The 23,015-nt window shown below is 43.8% G+C and overlaps 1 protein-coding gene across 2 annotated transcripts in view; it reads left to right on the forward strand.

Annotated features, from left to right (window-relative positions):
• The window catches only part of LOC137347968 (zona pellucida-binding protein 2-like), a 50,331-nt gene extending 27,507 nt beyond the window's left edge, over positions 1 to 22,824 (forward strand). Inside the window, exons 4-8 of one of the 2 annotated variants that reach the window (XM_068013034.1) lie at positions 8,178 to 8,327; positions 12,614 to 12,832; positions 14,406 to 14,491; positions 16,671 to 16,848; positions 22,302 to 22,824. In XM_068013034.1, the coding sequence (XP_067869135.1) occupies positions 8,178 to 8,327; positions 12,614 to 12,832; positions 14,406 to 14,491; positions 16,671 to 16,848; positions 22,302 to 22,399 (731 nt within the window). In that variant the 3' untranslated portion in view covers positions 22,400 to 22,824. The remainder of the gene's footprint in view (positions 1 to 8,177; positions 8,328 to 12,613; positions 12,833 to 14,405; positions 14,492 to 16,670; positions 16,849 to 22,301) is intronic. The other variant, XM_068013035.1, reaches the window with a different exon arrangement.
• The last annotated feature ends 191 nt before the right edge of the window (positions 22,825 to 23,015 follow it).

Below are 23,015 nucleotides of genomic sequence, written 5' to 3' on the forward strand. Positions count from 1 at the left end.
AGTTTATCTAAGAGGAGCCCCTGCTTTGTTTGTATTTTTCAGAATCAGGTTGCTAATCACAAAGTTAATGCCTTTGTAGATTTTTTTTGTTGTTGGATGAGAAAGAGATGGGCAATGGAAGACTGAATGCATCTGTCTCTCATTGGATGCCTGCCTTGGTTCAGTGATTGTGTATTTGCATCTGAGTCAGATGGTTATAGGTTCAAGCCCCATTCCAGAGACCTGAGCCCATCGCCCAATACTTCAATGCAGCACGAGAAGAGTGCTGCAATGTTGGGAGTGCCCTCTTTTGGATGAGACATTAAACAGAGGCCCTATCAGGTGGCTGTTAAAGATCTCATGGCACTATTTCGAGCAACAGCAGGGGAGTTTTCCCCAGTGTCTGGTCAATATTAATCCCTCAACCAACATCACTGAAAAGAGATTATCTGGTCATCACATTGCTGTTTGTGGAATTTTGCTGTGTTGCTGTCATTGCATACATAAGAATAGTGACTACATTCATAACTATTGTCTGTAAAGCACTTTGTGAGGTTGTGAAAGGTGTTTATAAATGTAAGTTCTTTCTTAACAGGTAGTACAAACTGGGCATTTTATTTTATCTCTCCGTAGATGCGGAGTGATAAATGTAGCAGCGTTTTACTCTGATTCTTCCTTCTCTATCTTTGAATTGATCAATTTTCTGTAAAGGCATACATTTTCCCCCAAAAAATCTTGTATTTAAGTTACCAACAAAAATTAATAATTGAAAATGGCTTTTTTTAAATTGTCAGATGGAAACATTGCTTTAGCAAAGTTAAAGGTGTTTACATCCAGAGATAAATTCAAAGGGACTTAAAGTCAGTATAGTTAAACATATATAATATAATTTAGAATCTATTTTTGGTAAATAAACAGGCATAACAATGCATATGGTTATATTGGTTGAAATTTTTATATTAATTTATTTCTGCTAGGATCATGCTGTCATTTGTCATATTTCCAAAATACAAATAGGAAAAGTTCAATGTGCCAGAAAAAGTGAGGCATGACACCCTCAAGTGGTCACAAGATGCACAACATGCTTACTGTTTGCTGTTGAATTTTATTTGGAAACTCCAAACTGTTTCTGTCATGTCCAAAGTTTCCAATGCTGACAAGTTTCTGTGGGGCACCATGCAGCAGCTCAACATCATACTACTAATTTTTCTCCTGCTTTGGGCTCTGAAAATGTCACATTGTAAGATATAAATGTAGAGAGGAACTTTTAGAAACTGTGTATAATATTTTCACAACACAATAACATATATTCCAACATTTTTCACATAATAAAATATCCAAAAAAATCTTTAAAGGAGTTCAAAAGGACAGTAATGATAGGCTTTGAGAAGCCTTTTAAGAAAGGGAGAGTAATAAGCTGAAGGAAATTCCAGAGTGCAGGGACATGGTGGCTGAAATCTTTGGGGCCAGTGGTGGAGCAGAGAAGGGGAACAGTTAACCAGGCAGAAGCATAGAGCACTGGTTCTCAAACTTTTTCCTCCGCGGGCCACTTAGGCGGGCAAAAGATCCTGCGGACCACCTACCGTTCCTACCCCACTCACTTTCGCTTGCCACCGCAAAAAAAACTGATCAGAATTAATAGGAATTTATGGAACCTATAAATATTTCGCTGCTTTTTCACTACTAAGTGTAATTTATAGGCATTCATTTTTTATTAAATATAAGTAAATTAATTCATGCTAGAAACTAATGTATAGATGTTTTCATATTATAAACGTGTTTGTTTGAAACATTGTGTCATAAAATCATCACAATAATCTTCTGAGAAACTAATGCTTATCTTACAATATATTAAACAAAATCAACAGTAACAAATCTTGCTGATAAAACTTCTTGCTACTTGGCTTATGATGACTCATGCCGCACACGCAGGAGCCGGTCTAGTTGTATGGCATCACACGAAAGGTGGGGATGAGGGTTCTGGCCTGTTCTCTCGTATGGCCTCAACCGTGGCATTGCATATCAGTGACTTGCATTTTGGACCAGCTCACGGACCAAATGTGATCTGCGGATCACATTTGAGAACCACTGGTGGAGAGGGTTTATGAGAGGACAATATTAACAATTATGTACTCAAACATGTACTCAACATTTACTGTATGTGGTAATCATGGGCCATTCAGTATATATTTTGTGAAATATATGTAAATTGCCCATTAGCCAATCACTTTGCAAACTCTACCATGTGTTGCAGTGCCTTTACACCTAGCAATACTATTAATGGAGCTGGATTATGAGTTAAAATTTTGCCTTTTCAATTGTGGTTGTACTTTGTGTCGTTAACAACAACTTGCAAACATGATTTTTTTGCCATAAAGAAGGTGACCTGAGGCATTTCACAGATAGAGGTAGATAACAGAATGAATGCCAGTTAATGAAGGGAGAGAGTGGGAGGGGTGATTTATAAATAATCACTGATTCTTACTAAGTACTGCACTTAGCTGCTTATGAACGTAGTAACAATATCACCATAAAGTTATATTTTAAAATATGATTATAGGGAGTTTAGGTACTAGTTTCCTGTTTCCATTCCTTTTAATGAGGTAAACTGCAGCTGACTTACAAAACCGAACGGAGGTGTGGAACAAATTATTTTATAATTCTAAATAATTTAAGGTTTGAGTCATTTAATTACAATACTTAAATTTTCTGTTAATATTCAAATAGCAACATACATACAAATTTACAGTATAGCGCCGATCAGTCCTGTCAGGTAGATAACGTTTACGAGATGCAGTTTGTACATTACTTTCTCCATATATGGACATGCTAGATCACACCACCAGTTTGAATTATAACAGTTGTTCCTAAAGCACCCACGTGTTATGGAAAATCATAATCTACATGGTACACATTATATTAACAGAAAACACAGCACTACACAATGCCCTGACATTACTGAATATTGTATTACATTAATTCACAATTTAGCCATAATTTCAAGAAGATCTCAAATTCACAGTTGTTGCTGAATTAGTTATTCTCTCATAGAGCAGCAATAGAGAGGTAAATTTATACTAAATGGCCCGAGGTTTGGGAGGAGCCACAGTTTGCCACTGCTTATGTGAATGCCAGATAAAGATAAATCATGCCTGATTATAATGTTCCCCCACAGTTAAATAGCATGCTGACACTTACAGTCCAGGTTCACACCTGAAGAATGGCTGGTGGGGGTGTAATTTGAGTGCAAGCAGCACATCTGGAATCACATATTCCAACATATGTCAGGAAAAGAAGGAGGAGATTTGAAATTAAAAAGCTTTTCATTCATTTTATGCTGTTCATTTTTTTTATACATCTGATATGTTTTATGTCTGTATCTTTGCCATAAACAACAGCATTTACACAGTGAGCTGGGTCCACAACACAATACATTGCTCCCTTGTCCAAACAGTGCTGCCATGTACTCAACATTTACTGTATGTGGTAATCATGGGCCATTCAGTATATATTTTGTGAAATATATGTAAGTTGCCCATTAGCCAATCACTTTGCAAACTCTACCATGTGTTGCAGTGCCTTTACACCTAGCAATACTATTAATGGAGCTGGATTATGAGTTAAAATTTTGCCTTTTCAATTGTGGTTGTACTTTGTGTCGTTAACAACAACTTGCAAACATGATTTTTTGCCATAAAGAAGGTGACCTGAGGCATTTCACAGATAGAGGTAGATAACAGAATGAATGCCAGTTAATGAAGGGAGAGAGTGGGAGGGGTGACTAAAAGGCTTTGTCAAAGGCCTGAGAATTTTTAGGGTGGGGAGTCCAAGAGTACATGGTCATGGTGCATTAAAGATCTGCCAGCAATGCTGGGACAAGGGGAGTGGGCATGCATGCAAGGCCAGAGTTTGAAGACCAATGGATGCAGAGATAGGGCTTCAGAAGATTGTAGAGATAGGGCGATCAAGGCATGGATGGATGTACAGAGATGAATGAGGAATTTGAATGTAATGCTTCCTGTGACGGGAGCCAATATAGGTTGGTGAGAACAGGTGTGATAGGCGAGTATGTCTTATTGCAGGACAGGATACAGGTGGCTGAATTTCGGGCAAGTTTGAATTTGTACAGGGTAACGATTAGAGGCCACTAAGGAGAGCCTAAAATTGACCTAGAAAGTGGCTCATGCCCAGTCCGGGGGTAGAACACACTGCAACACCTGATCCGAGTACAGCACACACTGAACCGCCTGATCCGAATACAGCACACACTGCACCCCCTGATCCAGGTACAGCACACACTGTACTGCCTGATCCGGGTACAGCACTCACTGCAACACCTGATCCGAGTACAGCACACACTGAACCGCCTGATCCGAATACAGCACACACTGTATTGCGTGATCCAGGTACAGCACACACTAAACCGCCTGATCCTGGTACAGCACTCACTGTACTGCCTGATCCGGGTACAGCACACACTAAACCGCCTGATCCTGGTACAGCACTCACTGTACTGCCTGATCCGGGTACAGCACACACTAAACCGCCTGATCTGGGTACAGCACACACTGTACTGCCTGATCTGGGTACAGCACACACTGTACTGCCTGATCTGGGTACAGCACACACTGCACCCCCTGATCCGGGTACAGCACACACTGTACTGCCTGATCTGGGTACAGCACACACTGCACCCCCTGATCCGGGTACAGCACTCACTGTACTGCCTGACCTGGGTACAGCACACACTGCACCCCCTGATCCGGGTACAGCACACACTGCACCCCCTGATCCGGGTACAGCACTCACTCTACTGCCTGATCTGGGTACAGCACACACTGCACCCCCTGATCCGGGTACAGCACAGACTGTACTGCCTGATCTGGGTACAGCACACACTGCAACGCCTGATCTGGGTACAGCACACACTGTACTGCCTGATCTGGGTACAGCACACACTGTACTGCCTGATCTGGGTACAGCACACACTGCACCCCCTGATCCGGGTACAGCGCACACTGTACTGCCTGATCTGGGTACAGCACACACTGCACCCCTTGATCCGGGTACAGCACTCACTGTACTGCCTGACCTGGGTACAGCACACACTGCACCCCCTGATCCGGGTACAGCACTCACTCTACTGCCTGATCTGGGTACAGCACACACTGCACCCCCTGATCCGGGTACAGCACAGACTGTACTGCCTGATCTGGGTACAGCACACACTGTACTGCCTGATCTGGGTACAGCACTCACTGTACTGCCTGATCTGGGTACAGCACACACCGCACCCCCTGATCCGGGTACAGCACTCACTGTACTGCCTGATCTGGGTACAGCACACACTGCACCCCCTGATCTGGGTACAGCACACACTGTACTGCCTGATCTGGGTACAGCACACACTGCACCGCCTGATCTGGGTACAGCAAACACTGTACTGCCTGATCTGGGTACAGCACACACTGCACCCCTGATCCGGGTACAGCACACACTGCACCGCCTGATCTGGGTACAGCACACACTGCACCGCCTGATCTGGGTACAGCACACACTGCTCCCCCTGGTCCGGGTACAGCACACACTGCTCCCCCTGGTCCGGGTACAGCACACACTGTACTGCCTGATCTGGGTACAGCACACACTGTACTGCCTGATCCGGGTACAGCACACACTGTACTGCCTGATCCGGGTACACCACACACTGCTCCCCCTGGTCCGGGTACAGCACACACTGCTCCCCCTGGTCCGGGTACAACACACACTGCACCCCATGGTCCGGGTACAACACACACTGCACCCCCTGGTCCGGGTACAGCACACACTGAACCACCCGATCCGGGTACAGCACAAACTGAACAACCCGATCCAGGTATCGCACAAACTGCACCATCCGATCTGGGTACAACTCACTGCACATGCCTAAAAAGGTTGGTGGCAGGACCAGAGCAAATTGGTCTGCCCGCCTCATTTGTTTATAACCTGGAAGCAGCCCATCAGTCACGGGATGTAAGATCAGTTGGCTGAGACTCTAACCGAGGACCTAAAGTACGTTCAGGTGGGAGGGGGACAAGCTGTGGCTGACAGCCTTTTCCAGGTCCATGTTAACTTACAGATTTTTTTTAACTTTTTGGTGCTGGGCTCCCGTCGCCTCTTTAAGGAACCCTGGTTCAGCCACTTGTAGACTAGGTAACCCTAAACACAATAGGCTGACACCTGCTTCATTCAGAGCAAACCCATTTCCTGTTTGGGTCCTAAAACAGGCATTAGGCTCTTTATTAGCATTTTCAAGGGGCCTTAAGCCTGTTTTCAGTGGCTGCCAGGAATGCCTCTGCAGTGCCCGATCCATTAAGTTGTGGGATGTGTTTCTAGGAATGTTCGGGCATGGTTAGATTGAACCTCTTTGCACTTGAGTCTGGAGGCCACGAAAGCATAAATAAAGGTTTTAGCAGTGAAAGGACTGAAATAGCAGCAGAGGCAGGCAATGTTGTAGAGGTGGAAAAATGTGCTCTTGGTGATGGGTAAAATCAGGGGTTTGTAGCTCAGCTTATGGTTGCACCAGATACTATGGAGTAATCATGACTTTGGGAATCATGTAATTTGGATGATATTGGATCTGTTATATCGCCTGTTACACATCCCTCCTGATTTTCATTTAATGGATGGGTGATCCAATATCTCCTATTTCACATTATATCGCCCGTTTCACAGTATATTGACCGTTTCAACAATCAAGTTATGATTAACCCCCCCCCCCCCATCCCCATAGTTCAACTTAAGTGATGACTGTGGTCTTTCTGGTGTCCATTAGGATAATGTTGTGAGTCATCCATGACTTAATGCTGGGCAAGCAGTATGACAGGATGGAGTTGGGGTTGAGAGAAGTGTTGGAGATTTAGAGCTGAGTATCATTACTGCACATAAAGAACTGATTTGTGCCTATGGAAGGTTTTAACTGGGGTAGCAAATAGATGAGGAAGGAGGGACAACAGTAGATATTTGAGGGATCTCTGCAGGCGACACTGCCAGGGTGGGATGAGTGGAATGGGATAGGGGATGTGGATAGAAAGAGACAGAAGGAATTGCAGAGAGATTGCCTTGCCAGTGATCAAGACTTTGTAAAGGAAAAGGCCCCAAGAGATGATAAGGTCAAGGGGTAGTGAAGAATATGAGTGAGGGAGTTTATATGAAGAGAGGTTGAATGAGGATAGGAGAGCACAGATGTCAAAGAGAGGGCTTCGTGGAAAGCATAGGTTGAAATCAGTAAAGTTAATTACTCACTTTGTTTCATTGCAACAGAACAGCTGTTGCTCCTGATATGCCAGTCTTGTGATGAACTTTTCCAAATAGGGTCTTCCTGGAATGGAGTTCACTCAAAACATCTAATGTGGTGACATTTCCCATTTAAATTTGCTTCATCTTTTTGGCAGTGTGCTATTAAGTGAAATACTTGGGGGCAATAACTGCCTCTGAAAAAATGTTGATAAAGCTGCTTTCTACTCTTGTGTCTTCTGACACAATGTCAGAGAGTTTGCCTTTGGTGAATAATAACTGAAATGTAACTGTGTTGCATAAACATCACCTCATCCTTTGACCATGTGATGTCTGGCTTTTCAGTTTACCCTCCCTCTAGAGGCAATATTCTGTAATTCCTTAAGCTTTGTAATAGCTGTAATCGCTTATTGCTTCAGATAATTTCTGATAAACAGAAGTTGGTACTTCCATAGTGTCTATGAAACCAGTCCTGGAAATACTTTGAAAATGATTAGTTTTATGGATTTTACATTGTTGCTTCGCTTTGCGATACATTAAAAGAGAATTATCCTATTTACTGGGTCACTTCTCCATATCATTCACCAAGAAAAGTCTTCCTTCCTTCCTACTTTCCTTCCTACCTACCTAGCTCAGAAATAAACCATCAAAATCACACAATTGCCTAATGGAAACGTGTGTGTCTCACCTGAAATCTGCAAGAGTCAGTGGATTCTGCCCCGATACACTCCTCTAACCTTCATTTTCATTGTACGCAAGTTTATTTGGTGACCTGCAGCCGCGAACTGGAGATGTCAATTTTCTTTGTGTTGAGGAGCTTATAACTTAGGAAAGTGTTCCAACTAAATTTCCGATTAAAGGAATGCAAGAGTAAGAGTTGAATGACACTGCGCTAATAGTAGGTTTTGTGTGTTCCATTTCAGGGGAGCCTTATGTGAGGATATCTGAAACAGGACGGCTTATACTGAAAGCCTTTGACAAGTCCATGTCAGGGGATTACACGTGTACCGTTTCCTACAAGGATGTGGAGAAGAACAAGGAAATATTTCTTGATATGAAATTCTCGATCTATGGTAAATATTGGGTGAAAGACTAAGGGCATGTTTCAACTAAATTTCCATACTCAGGCCTGAATTTCCACATTTTACAGCTGTTTGCACTGAAGTTACAGTGGAAGATTGGGAAAATCTCCAAAGAGAGTTAGGGCCACATTGTTCTCAGAAGGTTGCAGTGAGCCCATTTTACACTGGAGAAAAATAAGGGCCCTATTTTTCATGGTGATTCTGATATCCTGCCATAGCCCTGGAGTAACACCATACAGTGACTGAAAATTGGCATTGATGTTTTTTCCCTGCGAGTTACGTTGATCTCCCATTGAAGTTACAGTGCAAGATCAGAACAAATCTTGGGGAAATTCTGGGCCATTTCATTTTAGATTAACAAATTCCTGAGACACGGAATAGGCTGACAACATACTGCACTGCTTAGCCATGAGCATTTTATATTTATAATCTTTAATGAAGTTTCACTCTCTCATTTCACTGACACTAACGTACTTTTAAATCCTTGATACAGATTACATCACGTACTCAATGACACTGTTTGTCAGTGTTCATGCAGCATATAGTACTGTAGTGGCTATGTTATTAGGTTAGTAATTCAGAAAACAGTAGTTCAAATCCAGTCATGGTATTTGAGATATGGAATTCAGTTTAGGAACATAGGAAATAGGAGTAGGCCATTTGGCCCGTCGAGCCTGCTCTGCCGTTCAGCTAAATCATGGCTGATCTTCTGCCTCAACGCCATTTTCCCACACTATCCCCATATCCCTTGAAATCTTCAACATCTAGTTTAAAAACTAAGTCTGAAAATAAAAGGCATCAGTAAAAGTGACCAGGAAGCTTGGTGTTGCTTCAACCTCGAACTTAGTTGCTTCAATAACTCCAGTCCCACATATAGGTAATTCTGGAGTGGCCTAGCAAACCGCTCAGTTGTATCAAACATCTGCAAAAGGTGACCCACCACCATCTTCTCAAATGGATAACATGCTGGCATTGCCTGTAACGCCCAGATCCCAAGAATGAATAATAATCTTTTAAAAGAGCCTTAAAGGACGGAAAAACTGTTAGATTTCAAAAGATATTTAAATGCCAATGATGGCTTCGTATATCTGTTAAAATGGAGTTTCAGTGCTGTTCATTCTCATCGGACAATTGAACTCAGGATTAATACTGGAGTTTAAATGCCTTCCTCGTTTGCTGGTTGAATTCTAGGTTCCTCCAGCAGTGTGCAGCCTGGTCTGATTCTTTCCTGAAATAGGGAAAGAAAAGTAAGTTACTCCTTACGCTGCTGACCAGAGACTGACCTTCATGGCTTGGACCCTCCTGTCTTACCAACTAAGGGAATAATTAAGTATAGAGATTCTCGCTGGACCTGCAGAGGCCGGGGGACAGAGAAATGAGGGACAGAAAATTATGGATTCAGTAAAAGTACCATTCTGAATGCAACGATTTGATTAGGTTTGCCACAAGAGAATGTTACCATGTTACACCACCGATAAAAGTGCTTTAGCGGTACTAGGCTCAGCTCTAAGCAGTGACGAGCTATCAGTGGCGGGTTGAAGATAATTCTGGGTTATTGATGACGGTGAGCTGTGGGTTATGGTGGGCTGCTGTTGCGGGTGAGTTATCAGTGATGGTGGATGTCCGTGATGGCAGGTTGTTGATGATGCTAGACTGTCGCAGATGCAAGGCTGTTGGTGGGAGTAAACTTTCAGTGGGGGTGAGCTGTCGGTGCAGAGGGGAGGATTCTGTCAATGGGGGAAGCTATCAGTGAGGGTGAGTTGTCAGTGGGTAGGGAGCTGTCAATGATGTTGAGTTGTAGGAGGGGGTGAGCTCTCAGTGGGTAGTGAGCTGTCAAGCGATGTTGAGCTGTAGGAGGGGGTGAGTTGTCGGGGTTACATGTTGGTGGGGGTGAGCTGTCTGTGGGATTGAGCTGTCGGTGGGGGTGAGCTGTCCATGGGGGTGAGCTGTCCATGGGGTTGAGCTGTCCGTGGGTTTGAGTTGTCCGTGGAGGTGAGCTGTCGGTGGGGGTGAGCTGTCGGTGGGGGTGAGCTGTCCGTGGGGTTGAGCTGTCCGTGGGGGTGAGCTGTCCGTGGGGTTGAGCTGTCAGTGCAGTTGAGCTGTCCGTGGGGTTGAGCTGTCCGTGGGGGTGAGCTGTCCGTGGGGTTGAGCTGTCCGTGGGGGTGAGCTGTCAGTGCAGTTGAGCTGTCCGTGGGGTTGAGCTGTCCGTGGGGGTGAGCTGTCCATGGGGTTGATCTGTCGCTGGGGTTGAGCTGTCCGTGGGGTTGAGCTGTCCGTGGGGTTGATCTGTCGCTGGGGTTGAGCTGTCCGTGGGGTTGAGCTGTCAGTGGGGGTGAGTTGTCCATGGGGTTGATCTGTCGCTGGGGTTGAGCTGTCCGTGGGGTTGAGCTGTCAGTGGGGGTGAGTTGTCCGTGGGGTTGATCTGTCGCTGGGGTTGAGCTGTCCGTGGGGTTGAGCTGTCAGTGGGATTGAGCTGTCGGTGGGTTGAGCTGTCCATGGGGTTGAGCTGTCCTTGGGGTTGAGCTGTCCGTGGGGTTGAGCTGTCATTGGGATTGAGCAGTCCGTGGGGTTGAGCTGTCCGTGTGGTTGAGCTGTCCGTGGGGTTGAGCTGTCAGTGGGATTGAGCTGTCCGTAGGGTTGAGCTGTCTGTTGGGGTTGAGCTGTCTGTGGGGATTGAGCTGTTGGTGGGGTTGAGCTGTCTGTGGGGTTGAGCTGTCGGTGGGGGTGGATGGGGGTGAGCTATCCGTTGTGGTGAGCTGTCAGTGGGGGTGAGCTGTCCATAGGAACATAGAAAATAGGACCAGGAGTAGACCATTTGGCCCATAGGGCCTGCTCCGCCATTCAAAAAAGATCATGGCTGATCATCTAATTCAGTACCCTGTTCCTGCTTTCTTCCCATATCCTTTGATTCCTTTAGCATTAAGAAACATATCTATCTGCTTCATGAATACATTTAATGACTTGGCCTCCACTGCCTTCTGCGGTAGAGAATTCCACAGTTTCACCACCCTCTGAGTGAAGAAATTTCTCCTCATCTCGGTTCTAAATGGCATAAACCGTACCCTGAGACTGTGACTCCTGCTTCTGGACTCCCCAGCCAACGGGAACATCCTCCCTGCATCTAGCCTGTCTAGTCCTGTTAGAATTTTATAGGTTTCTATGAGATCCCCTCTCATTCTTCTAAACTCTAGTGAATATGGGCCTAGCCGACCCAATCTCTCCTCATACATCAATGCTGCCATCCCAGGAATTAGCCTAGTAAATCTTCTTTGCACTCCCTCCATGGCATCCTTGCTCAGATAAGGAGACCAAAACTGCACACAGTGCTCCAGATGTGGTCTCACCAAGGCCCTGTATAACTACAGTAAGACATCCTTGCTCCTGTACTCAAATCCTCTTGCAATGAAGGCCAACATACCATTCGCCTTCCGAACTGCTTGCTGCACCTGAATGCTTGCTTTCATCTATTGGTGTACAAGGACACCCAGATCTCGTTGCACCTCCCCCTTTCCCAACCTGTCACCATTCAGATAATAATCTGCCTTTTTGTTTTTACAACCAAAGTGGATAACCTCACATTTATCCACGTTATACTGCATCTGCTATGCATTTGTCCATTCACCCAACTTGTCCAAATCACATTGGAGCCTCTTTGCATCCTCTTCACAGCTCATCCCCCACCCCACCCCACCCCCCCCACCAGCTTTGTGTCATCTGCGAAATTGGAAATGTTACATTTAGTTCCCTCACCCAAGTCATTAATGTACATTGTGAATAACTGGAGCCTAAGCATTCATCCCTGCGGTACCCCACTAGTCACTGCCTGCCACCCAGAAAAAGACCCGTTTATTCCTACCCTCTGTTTTCTGTCTGTCAACCAATTCTCAATCCATGCCAGTATAACACCCCCAATCCCATGTGCTTTAATTTTGCACACCAACCTCTTATGTGGGACCTTATCAAAAGCCTTCTGAAAATCCAAGTACACCACATCGACTGGTTTTCCCTTATCTATTCTACTAGTTACATCCTCAAAAAACTCCAGTTAAGCATGATTTCCCTTTCGTAAACCCATGCTGACTTTGTCCAATCCTGTTATGCTTTCCAGCAGTTCTGCTATCACATCCTTCATAATAGACTGTAGCATTTTCCCCACTATTGATGTAAGGCTAACTAACCATGGGGGTGAGCTGTTGATGGGGGTACTTCACTGCCTTTCAATTTTATTCATTTTCTAATAGTTCTCACAAAGAAACATTTTAATTGAAATCTTCCAGGCTTTCGTGAACCCGACTATTCATTTAAGTTTTCAACTCGCTATCACACTCATGAGTGCCATGATCCTTCCAATAATCGTTTCTTTCGTAAGTTCAAGTCAGTGGAGAAGGAGCTAATTGCTGATCTGACCTGCAGAATAACTGATGTAGAGATGAAATGCCATGTTGTCAAAGTACCGCATAAAGGCCTAATAACTGAAATCTTTATTACATTTAAAGGTAAGTTCAATCTGCATTGGAGCATCTGGAATCTGTAAGTCTTTTGTCTTAAATGTTTCATAATTTTTTCTCAAAAATATATTGCAGATTAAAGTGTGTGCTGCATGTCTCTTAAATTTGTATACATCTCTGAATTGCTGTTGACTTGGAGAAAAAAGTTTGTGTCTGCAATTTTTGTAAATCTTTGTCATTCAACGTACACCAATCTCCACTGATAATTCAAACAATAACCTTTCTGTGCTTGCATAAATCTTTTAGAAAGAAGGTTTAATAACCAAATGTGTGGGTAGTGAACCATCTGTTTTTCTGGTCTGTGAGCTGTGGAAAAGATCTGGAAAAATCTAGATCCAGATCTTCTTGGCATACTTATAGGGAGCATATATTTAAGATCATCAACAGAAGAACAAAGGGAGAGATTAGGAAAATTTCTTTATGCAAAGGGCGGTTAGTAAATGGAATGTGGTAACAAAGAGTGGGTGGGAGCAGAATCCATAATAGCTTTCAAAAATAAAAGCTTTAAAGGGACAGGGAGAGACAGTGAATGGGATAGATGCAGTTGGCTGAATGGCCTCCTTTTGTGCTGCATAATACTATGAAAATGCTGGTGAATGGGAATATCTGTAACCACTGAAAGGCAGAGACAGAGCAGGACAAAGATACTGAAACTGTCTGCAGCACTGGCCATTGTCTTTGGCCTCTGCCATAAATTCAGTACCTTTGCTACTTATTCTGTCCACCGTTTTGGCCACGACGTCAGATTGAACCAGACTATTCATAACTTTAACTTTCTATTCAATTTCAATCTAAGCTTCTGACCCCATACCCTTTTCATCAGAAAGACCGCCTATTTACACTTCCATAATGTCACCACCTTCACATTTATCTCAGCCCTTTTGTGCTGATACTCTCATCCATGCCTTTTTCACCTCCCAACTCTAATATTGCAATGTTCTCCCAGCCAGCCTCCCATATTCTACTCTCCAGAAACTTAAGCTCATCTGAAACTCTGTTGCCTATATCCTGCACCACTTGCAGATATCTATATTGAAGTTCAGGAAGACTTGAGCAGAACAGGCCCGGCCTGAAAATTGTCCAAGGCCAATATGGTGTCAGACATTGTTCAGGTGCTCTTGGTGTGTGGAACATAGCCCTATGAAATTGATCCTTTTCACCCCCACTTCCTGTGTGGAAAGACCAGTTTCTACCCCCATGATTCCAACTGAGCAGCTTTTCTAAAACATGCTCCCTGATGCCTGACTCAAAAAACTGGAGAACAGGACCAGCCTGAAGGTGTTAGACCTAATAACGTCAGCAGCAAAGCAGTCCTGTGGTGTGTCCAGTGAAAGGCTCAACAAACAAGTGGTGCCAGCTTATTGGAAAGTAGTGCCAAATATGTCTGTAATCATTTTCAGAATGTCATTCCAATATAATGTGAGGTTCCTTTCAATTCAGTCTTTGTTTTTTCAAAACGGCACCAGTTACTTGAAACTAAACATTGCTAAATCTAGAAAGGGTTACAGACACAAACTGTAGCACAGCTTAAAATGCAAACTATTTTCACTTCAACCTGCAGTGGACCCTTTTGGCTATGGATGGGAAGAAGTATGCAGAAAAATGATACGTGACTGTGAGGATGAAACCAACAAAAGAGTAGAGAAAGTAAGTTACTGGCTCCATTTACCACATTCCTGTGAAGTGACTTTGCCCCCTATTTGAGCAGAGGTGTTAATCCATTTAAAATAATTCTATTAGTGGGGTGTATTTTCAGACAAAACAGTACAGTGTAGTATAGTTTCCAAACTATAATGTTCTGTGTAATAATTGTACCTGCCAAAGCTAGAAAATGGATGATTTTTAAGTAAACTTTAAATCAGTCAGATGATTTTAAAATCACCTTGACCAGTTTTGTTTTATTCTTTCATGAGATGTGAGTGTCACTGGCAAGGCCAGCATTCGTTTCCCATCCCTGATTGCCTTTGAGAAGGTGGTGGTGAGTATTATGCTGTGGAGCAATAGATAGGGCCTTAATCTAGTTTCTCAGCAGAGGGTGACGTTCCAAATCTCAGGTGTGCCATTACAGGTATTTCCTAGAGCAGCCAGTTTTTGACCAGCAAGAGTCAAGATTGTCCTCTGAACTATGAAGTTGTGTGAAGCTGTCAGGGAGAATGGGGAAACAGAATAATCACAGCATAGTACACTGATGCTGTCTGTGGGAGCATTGCCTTGATAGTGTAGCACCCTGATCAATTATTCAAATCCTTGTGCTTTAATTCAAAACGGTGTTTAACCCTGTGAGTCAAGTTAACCCATCTAGGCATTGTTGGGCTGCAAGGTCTGTTGCTATCTTCACCTGGTCTTATTGTAACAGGGTTTAATTTTAAACACACTGTTTTGTGAATCCTTGTGCACAGCTTTCCAATTATAAGACAAAGAAACCAATTCACACAGATTTTCTGAGGTTTAAAGAAGAAAGATGAAAGTTTATTAAAACTGAAACTCTTAATACGTTTCATGCCTACGGATATACGTAGCGCCCATGCTGGCATGCACACACAATACACAAATGCAAATAGGGACAGAAAAGGGAAGAGGAAAATATAGTAGAGAGGGGTTTGAGGCAATATCAGAAGAGTTTCTTGTTTGCTGTGCTTCGAGCTCACTTGATTGTAGGTAGTTTTGCTTTTCGTCGGGGCCCAGTGTTCTTCTTAAACCTTGTTCATGTAGGAGACTTTTCTCTCTTTGAGGTTCACTTGTTTTCACAAGATTCAGTTCCATGGGAAAGAGATGGAGGCAGGTAGGGCTGGAGAAGAGGTTCTGTTCCAACTGGGAGCACACAGCTTTCTGAGTTCAAATCCTCTGTTTGAAATTCAAATTCAAAACCTCCAACAGTCAGTCAGTCAGTCATGTGACCAAAACTGGTCTGACCATGACTTCTGTGTATTGGGGAAGCAGTGACAGGGTCCCCATTGTTCCAGCACTGTCGGTTACTATGCAAATGTCTTTGCAGTCAAGGGGCTTGCAATTTTAAGTTTTGATGTTCATGTGGCAAAATCATGTGTGCCTCAGTCTTGGCAGGTGGGGAGGGGGGGGGGGGCGGGGTTTGCTTGACAATAAGGAGACCAAAACTATACACAATACTCCAGTTACAGTCTCACCAAGGCTCTATACAATTGCAGGAAGACATCTTTACTCCTCTACTCAAATCCCCTTGCAATGAAGGCCAACATACCATTTATCTTCCTAATTGCTTGCTGCACCTGCATAGTAGCTTTTAGTGACTCTTGAACAAAGATACCCAGGTCCCTTTGGACATCAACACTTCCCAACCTCTCACCATTTAAGAAATACTCTGCCTTTCTGTTTTTTCTACCAAAGTGGATCACTTCACACTTATTCACATTATGTTCCATCTGCCATGTTCTTGCCCAGTCACTTAGCCTGGCCAAATCCCCTTGAAGCCTCCTTGCATCCTCCTCACAGCTTACATTCCCTCCTAATTTTGTGTCATCAGCAAAATGGGAATGAAGAGGAAATGGCAAAAATAGGACAATGCCTTGAGCATATTTCAAATCTTTACATTGTTTAAAATTTAAGATGCTTTTTGTATTTAATAATTTAGGATTAAAAACCCCATCATAAATCCAATTCTGATGTCTCAGTAGGTTTATTTCTGTAATATAAGTATTTGTTTCAATGTCACGCTGTATATCTGCCCAGGGCAGCTAAAGATTCCCGCAACCTGCTGCCATTTTAGTAGTTTACATTTATTCCTTTCCCATTCTGCCAGGGAACCTATCCTGATGATGTGACATAGCTCTTGTGTGTGATTCTGTTTCAGGCCCGAAATCGTATTGAGGCTTTCTTCAAGAAACAGAGTATTGCACTGGACAAAATGAAGGATAACATGCCCACGTTTTATTACATTGCAAATTCTCTGAACACAGTACGAGTGGATCATTGTCGGCCAGGGTTTGGGAAAAATAAGTTAACGCATTTAGATTGTTCTGAATGCTGTGGTGAGTTCTGACCTGCTTCTTAGTTAGTGACTGAATAGTCACCATACACTTTTCTGTGGGTGTCATATCCTTCCCATAGTGGGGTGTCCAGAAGTTCATGTAGTCCAGCTAGTCTAACCCAAGAAGCTGAAAATCAAATTCAGCTTTACTTCCTTGTTTTTATATTTATTGGCCCTTATATAAAATCCAGAACCTAATTTGACCTTTTATGCTGTTTCCTGCCTTTAAAGATCTACTAGTGAATATTGCTCACTCTAAGCCAAAAGATTATCTCTTTTTTCTTCCTTGACTTTGTGTTGCTGTTCTCTCTCTTTCTCATTAACTGTTTTTTCTCCATCTTTCTCGGCCTTTGCTGGGAATTTACTTGGGGCTTCTCCCGCTGTAACTGGCGGATGTTCAGTGGCCCCACCTCTGAATGGGTGGCTCAGCTGCACAGGAGGGGAGGAAAAAGAGTGGGAGAACAATAATGATAGGGATTTTTATCATGAGGGGTACATAGGGGTTTCTATGGCCGCAAACGTGACTCCAGGATGGTATGTTTCCTCCCTGGTGCTAGGGTCAAGGATGTCATGGAGTGGCTGCAGGACATTCTGAAGGGGGAGGGTGAACATTCAGAGTTCGTGGTTCACATTGGTACCAACAACATAGGTAGAAAGAGGGATGAGGTCCTGCAACAAGAATTTAGGGAGCCAGGTAGCAGATTAAAAAGCAAGACCAGATGGAGTTTAAGGCGGACAAATGTGAGGTAATGCATTTTGGAAGATCTAATACAGGTGGGAAGTATACAGTAAATGGCAGAACCCTTAGGAGTATTGACAGTCAGAGAGATCTGGGCGTACAGGTCCACAGGTCACTGAAAGTGGCAACACAGGTGGATAAGGTAGTCAAGAAGGCATGCGGCATGCTTGCCTTCATCGGTCGGGACATTGAGTATAAAAATTGGCAAGTTATGCTGCAGCTGTACAGAACCTTAGTTAGGCCATACTTAGAATATTGCGTCCAATTCTGGTCGCCACACTACCAGAAGGACGTGGAGGCTTTGGAGAGGGTACAGAAGAGGTTTACCAGGAGGTTGCCTGGTCTGGAGGGTATTAGCTATGAGGAGAGGTTGGATAAACTCGGATTGTTTTCACTGGAACGATGGAGGTGGAGGGGTGACATGTTAGAGGTTTACAAAGTTATGAGTGGCATGGACAGAGTGGATAGTCAGAAGCTTTTTCCCAGGGTGGAAGAGTCAGTTACAAGGGGACATAGATTTAAGGTGCGAGGGGCAAAGTTTAGAGGGGATGTGCGAGGCAAGTTCTTTACACAGAGGGTGGTGAGTGCCTGGAACTTGCTGCCGGGGGAGGTGGTGGAAGCAGGTACGATAGCGACGTTTTAAGAGGCATATTGACAAATACATGAATAGGATGGGAATAGAGAGATGCGGACCCTGGAAGTGCAGAAGGTTTTAGTTTAGACAGGCGTCAAGATCGGCGCAGGCTTGGAGGGCCGAATGGCCTGTTCCTGTGCTGTACTGTTCTTTGTTCTTTGACCTCAAGGGTTGTAATCTCTGGTTTACTCCCGATGCCAGGTGCTAGTGAGTATCGGAATAGGAGGATAGAGCAGATGAATGTGTGGCTGAAGACATGGTGCAGGAGAGGGGGTTTAGTCTCCTGGATCACTGAGTCTGTTTCTGGCGAAGGTGGGACCTGTACAAGTCGGATGGCTTGCACCTGAACTGGAACGGGACCAATACCCTTGCTGGGAGGTTTGCCAGTGCCATTTTAGGGGTGGGGTTAAACTAATTTGGCAGGAGGATGGGATGCAGAGTGGAGGTACAGTAGGGGGTGATGCACAATCAAACATAGAAGAGAAATTAAGTCTGTCTGGAAGGCAGAGCAAATATCGGCCTGTTAAGGCACAAGTGAATAATGCAAGGCTGGATTGCATCTATTTTAATGCAAGGAATCTTACAAGTAAGGCAGATGAATTGAGGGCGTTGATTAACACATAGGAATATGATATTTTTGCTATCACAGAGATGTGGTTTAGGGAAGGGCAGGACTGGCAGCTTAATATTCCAGTGTATAGAATCTTTAGGCCTGACGGGGGACTGTAAAAGAGGAGGTGGCATTGCACTATTGATCAAGGAGTCAATTACTGCAGTAAGGAGGGATGATATCTTAGAAGGTTCCTCAAATGAGGCAATATGAGTTGAACTTAAAAACAAAAAGGGGGCAATCACTTGGCTGGGAGTGTACTACAGGCCTTCAAACAGTCAGGGAGAGATAGGGGAGCAGATATGTAGGAAAATCTCAGAGAGAATAAAAATAATAGGGTAATAATGCGAGGGGATTTCAGCTTCCCCAATATTAACTGGGATAGTCTTAGTGCAAAAGGCTTAAATGGGGCGGAATTCTTCAAGTGCATACAGGAGAGCTTTTTGAGCCAGCACATAGAAAGTCTGACAAGAAAAGGGGCAGTACTGGACCTAATCCTAGGGAATGAAGCCGTACAAGTGGTAGACATGTCATTTTGGGGATAGTGACCATAACTCTAAGATTTAAGGTAATTATGGAAAAGGACAACGATAGATTGAAAATAAAGGTACTGAATTGGGGGAAGGCTGATTTCAACATGATAAAACAGGATCTGGCCAAATTGGACTGGGGGCTGCTACTTGTAGGAAAGTCTACATCAGACCAGTGGGAGTCATTCAAAAAGGAAATAGTGAGAGCTCAGGGCCAACATGTTCCCGTAAAGATGAAGGGTAGGACCAACAAGTGCAGGGAACCCTGGATGTCAAGGGATATAGAGGATTGGATAAGGGAAAAAAAGAAGGCTTATGGCAGATTCAGAGGGCTGTAAACAGTGGTGGCCCTAGAGTATAGGAAGTGTAGGGGGGGTACTTAAAAAAGTAATTAGGAGAGCGAAGAGGGGGCATGAAACAACACTGGCGGGCAAGATAAAGAAAATCCCAAGGCATTTTATAAGTATATTAAAGGCAAGAGGATAACCAAGGAAAGAGTAGGGCCCATTAAGGACCAAAGTGGCAATCTGTGTGTGGCACCGGAGGACGTAGGTGAGGTTTTAAATGATTACTTTTCATCTGTGTTCACTATGGAAAAGGACAATGCAGATGTAGAGATCAGAGAGGGGGATTGTGATATACTTGAACAAATTAGCATTGAAAGGGAGGAGGTAGTGGCAGTTTTAGTGGGCTTAAAAGTGGATAAATCCCCACGCCCATATGAGGTGTATCCCAGGCTGTTATGTGAAGCAAGGGAGGAGATTGCAGGGGCTCTGACACAAATTTTCAAATCCTCTCTGGCCACAGGAGAAGTGAATTTTTCAAGGAGGTGACTAAATGTATAGATGAGGGTAAAACAGTTGATGTAGTCTACATGGACTTCAGTGAGGCTTTTGATAAGGTCCCGCATGGGAGATTGGTCAAGAAGGTAAGAGCCCATGGGATCCAGGGCAATTTGGCAAATTGGATCCAAAATTGTTTTAGTGGCAGGAGGCAGAGGGTGATGGTCGAGGGTTGTTTTTGCAATTGGAAGCCTGTGACCAGTGGTGTACCGCAGGGATTGATGCTGGGACCCTTGCTGTTGTAGTGTACATGAATGATTTAGGCGTGAATATAGGAGGTATGATCAATAAGTTCGCAGATGACACGAAAATTGGTGATGTTGTAAATAGTGGGGAGGAACGCCTTAGTTTACAGGATAATATAGATGGGCAGAACAGTGGCAAATGGAATTTAATCCTGAGAAGTGTGAGGTGATGCATTTTAGGAGAACTAACAAGGCAAGAGAATATACAATGGATGGTAGGACCCTAGGAAGTACACAGGATCAGAGGGACCTTGTTGTACTTGTCCATAGATCACTGAAGGCAGCAGCACAGGTAGATAAGGTGGTTAGGAAGGCATATGGGATACTTGCCTTTTTTAGCTGAGGCGTAGAATATAAGAACAGGGAGGTTATGATGGAACTGTATAAAATGCTAGTTAGGCCACAGCTGGAGTACTGTGTACAGTTCTGGTCACCACACTATAGGAAGGATGCAATTGCACTGGAGAGAGTACAGAGGAGATTCACTAGGATGTTGCCTGGGCTGGAGCATTTCAGCTATGAAGAGAGACTGGATAGGCTAGGGTTGTTTTCCTTGGAGCAGAGAAGGCTGAAGGGGGACCTGATTGAGGTATACAAAATTATGAGGGGCATAGATAGGATCACAGAGTTATACAGCACAGAAACAGGACCTTTATCCCATTGCGTCCGTGTTGGCCATCAATCACCTATCTATTGTAATCCAATTTTCCAGCACTTGGCCCGTAGCCTTGTATGCTATGGCATTTCTAGTGCTCATCTAAATACTTCTTAAATGTTGCGAGGGTTCCTGCCTCTGCCATCCCTTCAGGCAGTGTGTTCCAGATTCTAACCACTCTCTGGATGAAAATATTTTTCCTCAAATTCCCCCTAAACCTCCTGCCCCTTACCTTAAATCTATGCCCCCTGGTTATTTACACCTCTGCTAAGGGAAAAAGTTTCTTCCTATCTACCCCCCTCATAATTTTGTATACCTCAATCAGGTCCCCCGTCAGCCTTCTCTACCCTATTGTATCCAGTCTCTCTTCAAAGCTGAAATGCTCCAGCCCAGGCAACATCCTGGTGAATCTCCTCTGCACCCTCTCCAGTGCAATCACATCCTGCCTATAGTGTGGCGACCAGAACTGTACACAGTACTCCAGCTGTGGCCTAACTAGGATAGATAGGAAGAAACTTTTGCCCTTAGCAGAGGTGTCAAAGGTTCTCTTGAATGCAGTTCAAGAATTTTGTGCCCTCTGTGCCCTACTATTTTGGGGTCTATAGTACACTCCTGGTAGTGTGGCTGCCCCTTGCTTATTTCTGAGCTCATAGGGCCTCATTTGATGATTCATTTAGCATATCATCCCTCCTCACAGCTGTAATTGATTCTTTGACCAATAATACAACAATACGGTGGGCAGTGTACTTCTGGCTGGATATGTATGTGTGCTTCGTACCCACTATTCTGCGGACTTAGGAGGCTACGTAGAGCCTGAAAAATGGTTGCTACGCAGCACAATTTCTAGACCAATGTATGCTCGTTTACCATGCCTGCAGCGGGCTGTGGAAGGATTTACACCAAGCTAGTCACAGCACAGAGAACATGAAGAAGAATTCTGGCATTTCAGTTCCTATTTGTGTGTTGTGGGAACTATAAGCTTGTGAGTTACTGGTGATCTGTGCAGACACTTTACTGATAATTAGTTCATTTGTAAGTTATGCTGTCAGGTCAGTGATTGTAACCAAGATTATGATGTCAGTACCTATCATCATGCTTTTGTGGATATGTTAGCTGCTGTGAGGAGGTCTGAGGAGTTGCCTTGCTTCTGTTCCAGTGGCCTTGTTGCATATCCTAACTCTCCATATTTACTCCCACAGTGGTTTGTGATCACGGAATGTACAGTCCCACCAATGATGTGTTCTGTAAACCCTGCACCAGTGTCAAGATTAATTACTATGGAGCAACTGCCTGCTAACCAGAGCCATATTGTTCCAACTTTATATTCATCTTGACGATTAATGCTGCTGTCTCAACAAAAACAATTTCACCAGCTAAGCACAAGTTAACCACTGATATTAGTAAGATTACATTATTGTCTTACAAAGATCTATCTGTATACATAAACTACATTTGTGCAATCTACATTGGGAGCAATTGTGAAGATTTGTGACTGCTTCTGCTGTCCTAATTAGATTGACATTATCTATCTCCAGTTGGTAATCGGTAAATATTGTACAAATCCCAGTTTGCTGATGTCTTTATTTCCCCTGCCTCTAATGTTCAGCACTAATGCGGTATTAGTCTGGGGCTCAAGTTACCCAATGTTACATATAATCAAACACTGTACAGATTATTGACATATCTGTGAATTATCAGAAAGTGTTAAAGCTTCCTTAAAAATGCCAGCATCTTTAAGTTTTCATTTATCAATCAGTTGTTTAACTTGGGAACTAAAGACCAGCGATATATGTCTGATTGTTCTGTGACAATAAAACAATCAATCATCAGTCTTGTTAAAACAGTGCACACAGAACTGTTGCTGGCCGCAGTGACTGTGTGTGTGAGGCACACTACCAGACTCGGAGCAGACA

Source organism: Heterodontus francisci, chromosome 33 (genome assembly GCF_036365525.1).
Source record: "Heterodontus francisci isolate sHetFra1 chromosome 33, sHetFra1.hap1, whole genome shotgun sequence".
NCBI classification, from domain to species: Eukaryota; Metazoa; Chordata; class Chondrichthyes; order Heterodontiformes; family Heterodontidae; genus Heterodontus; species Heterodontus francisci.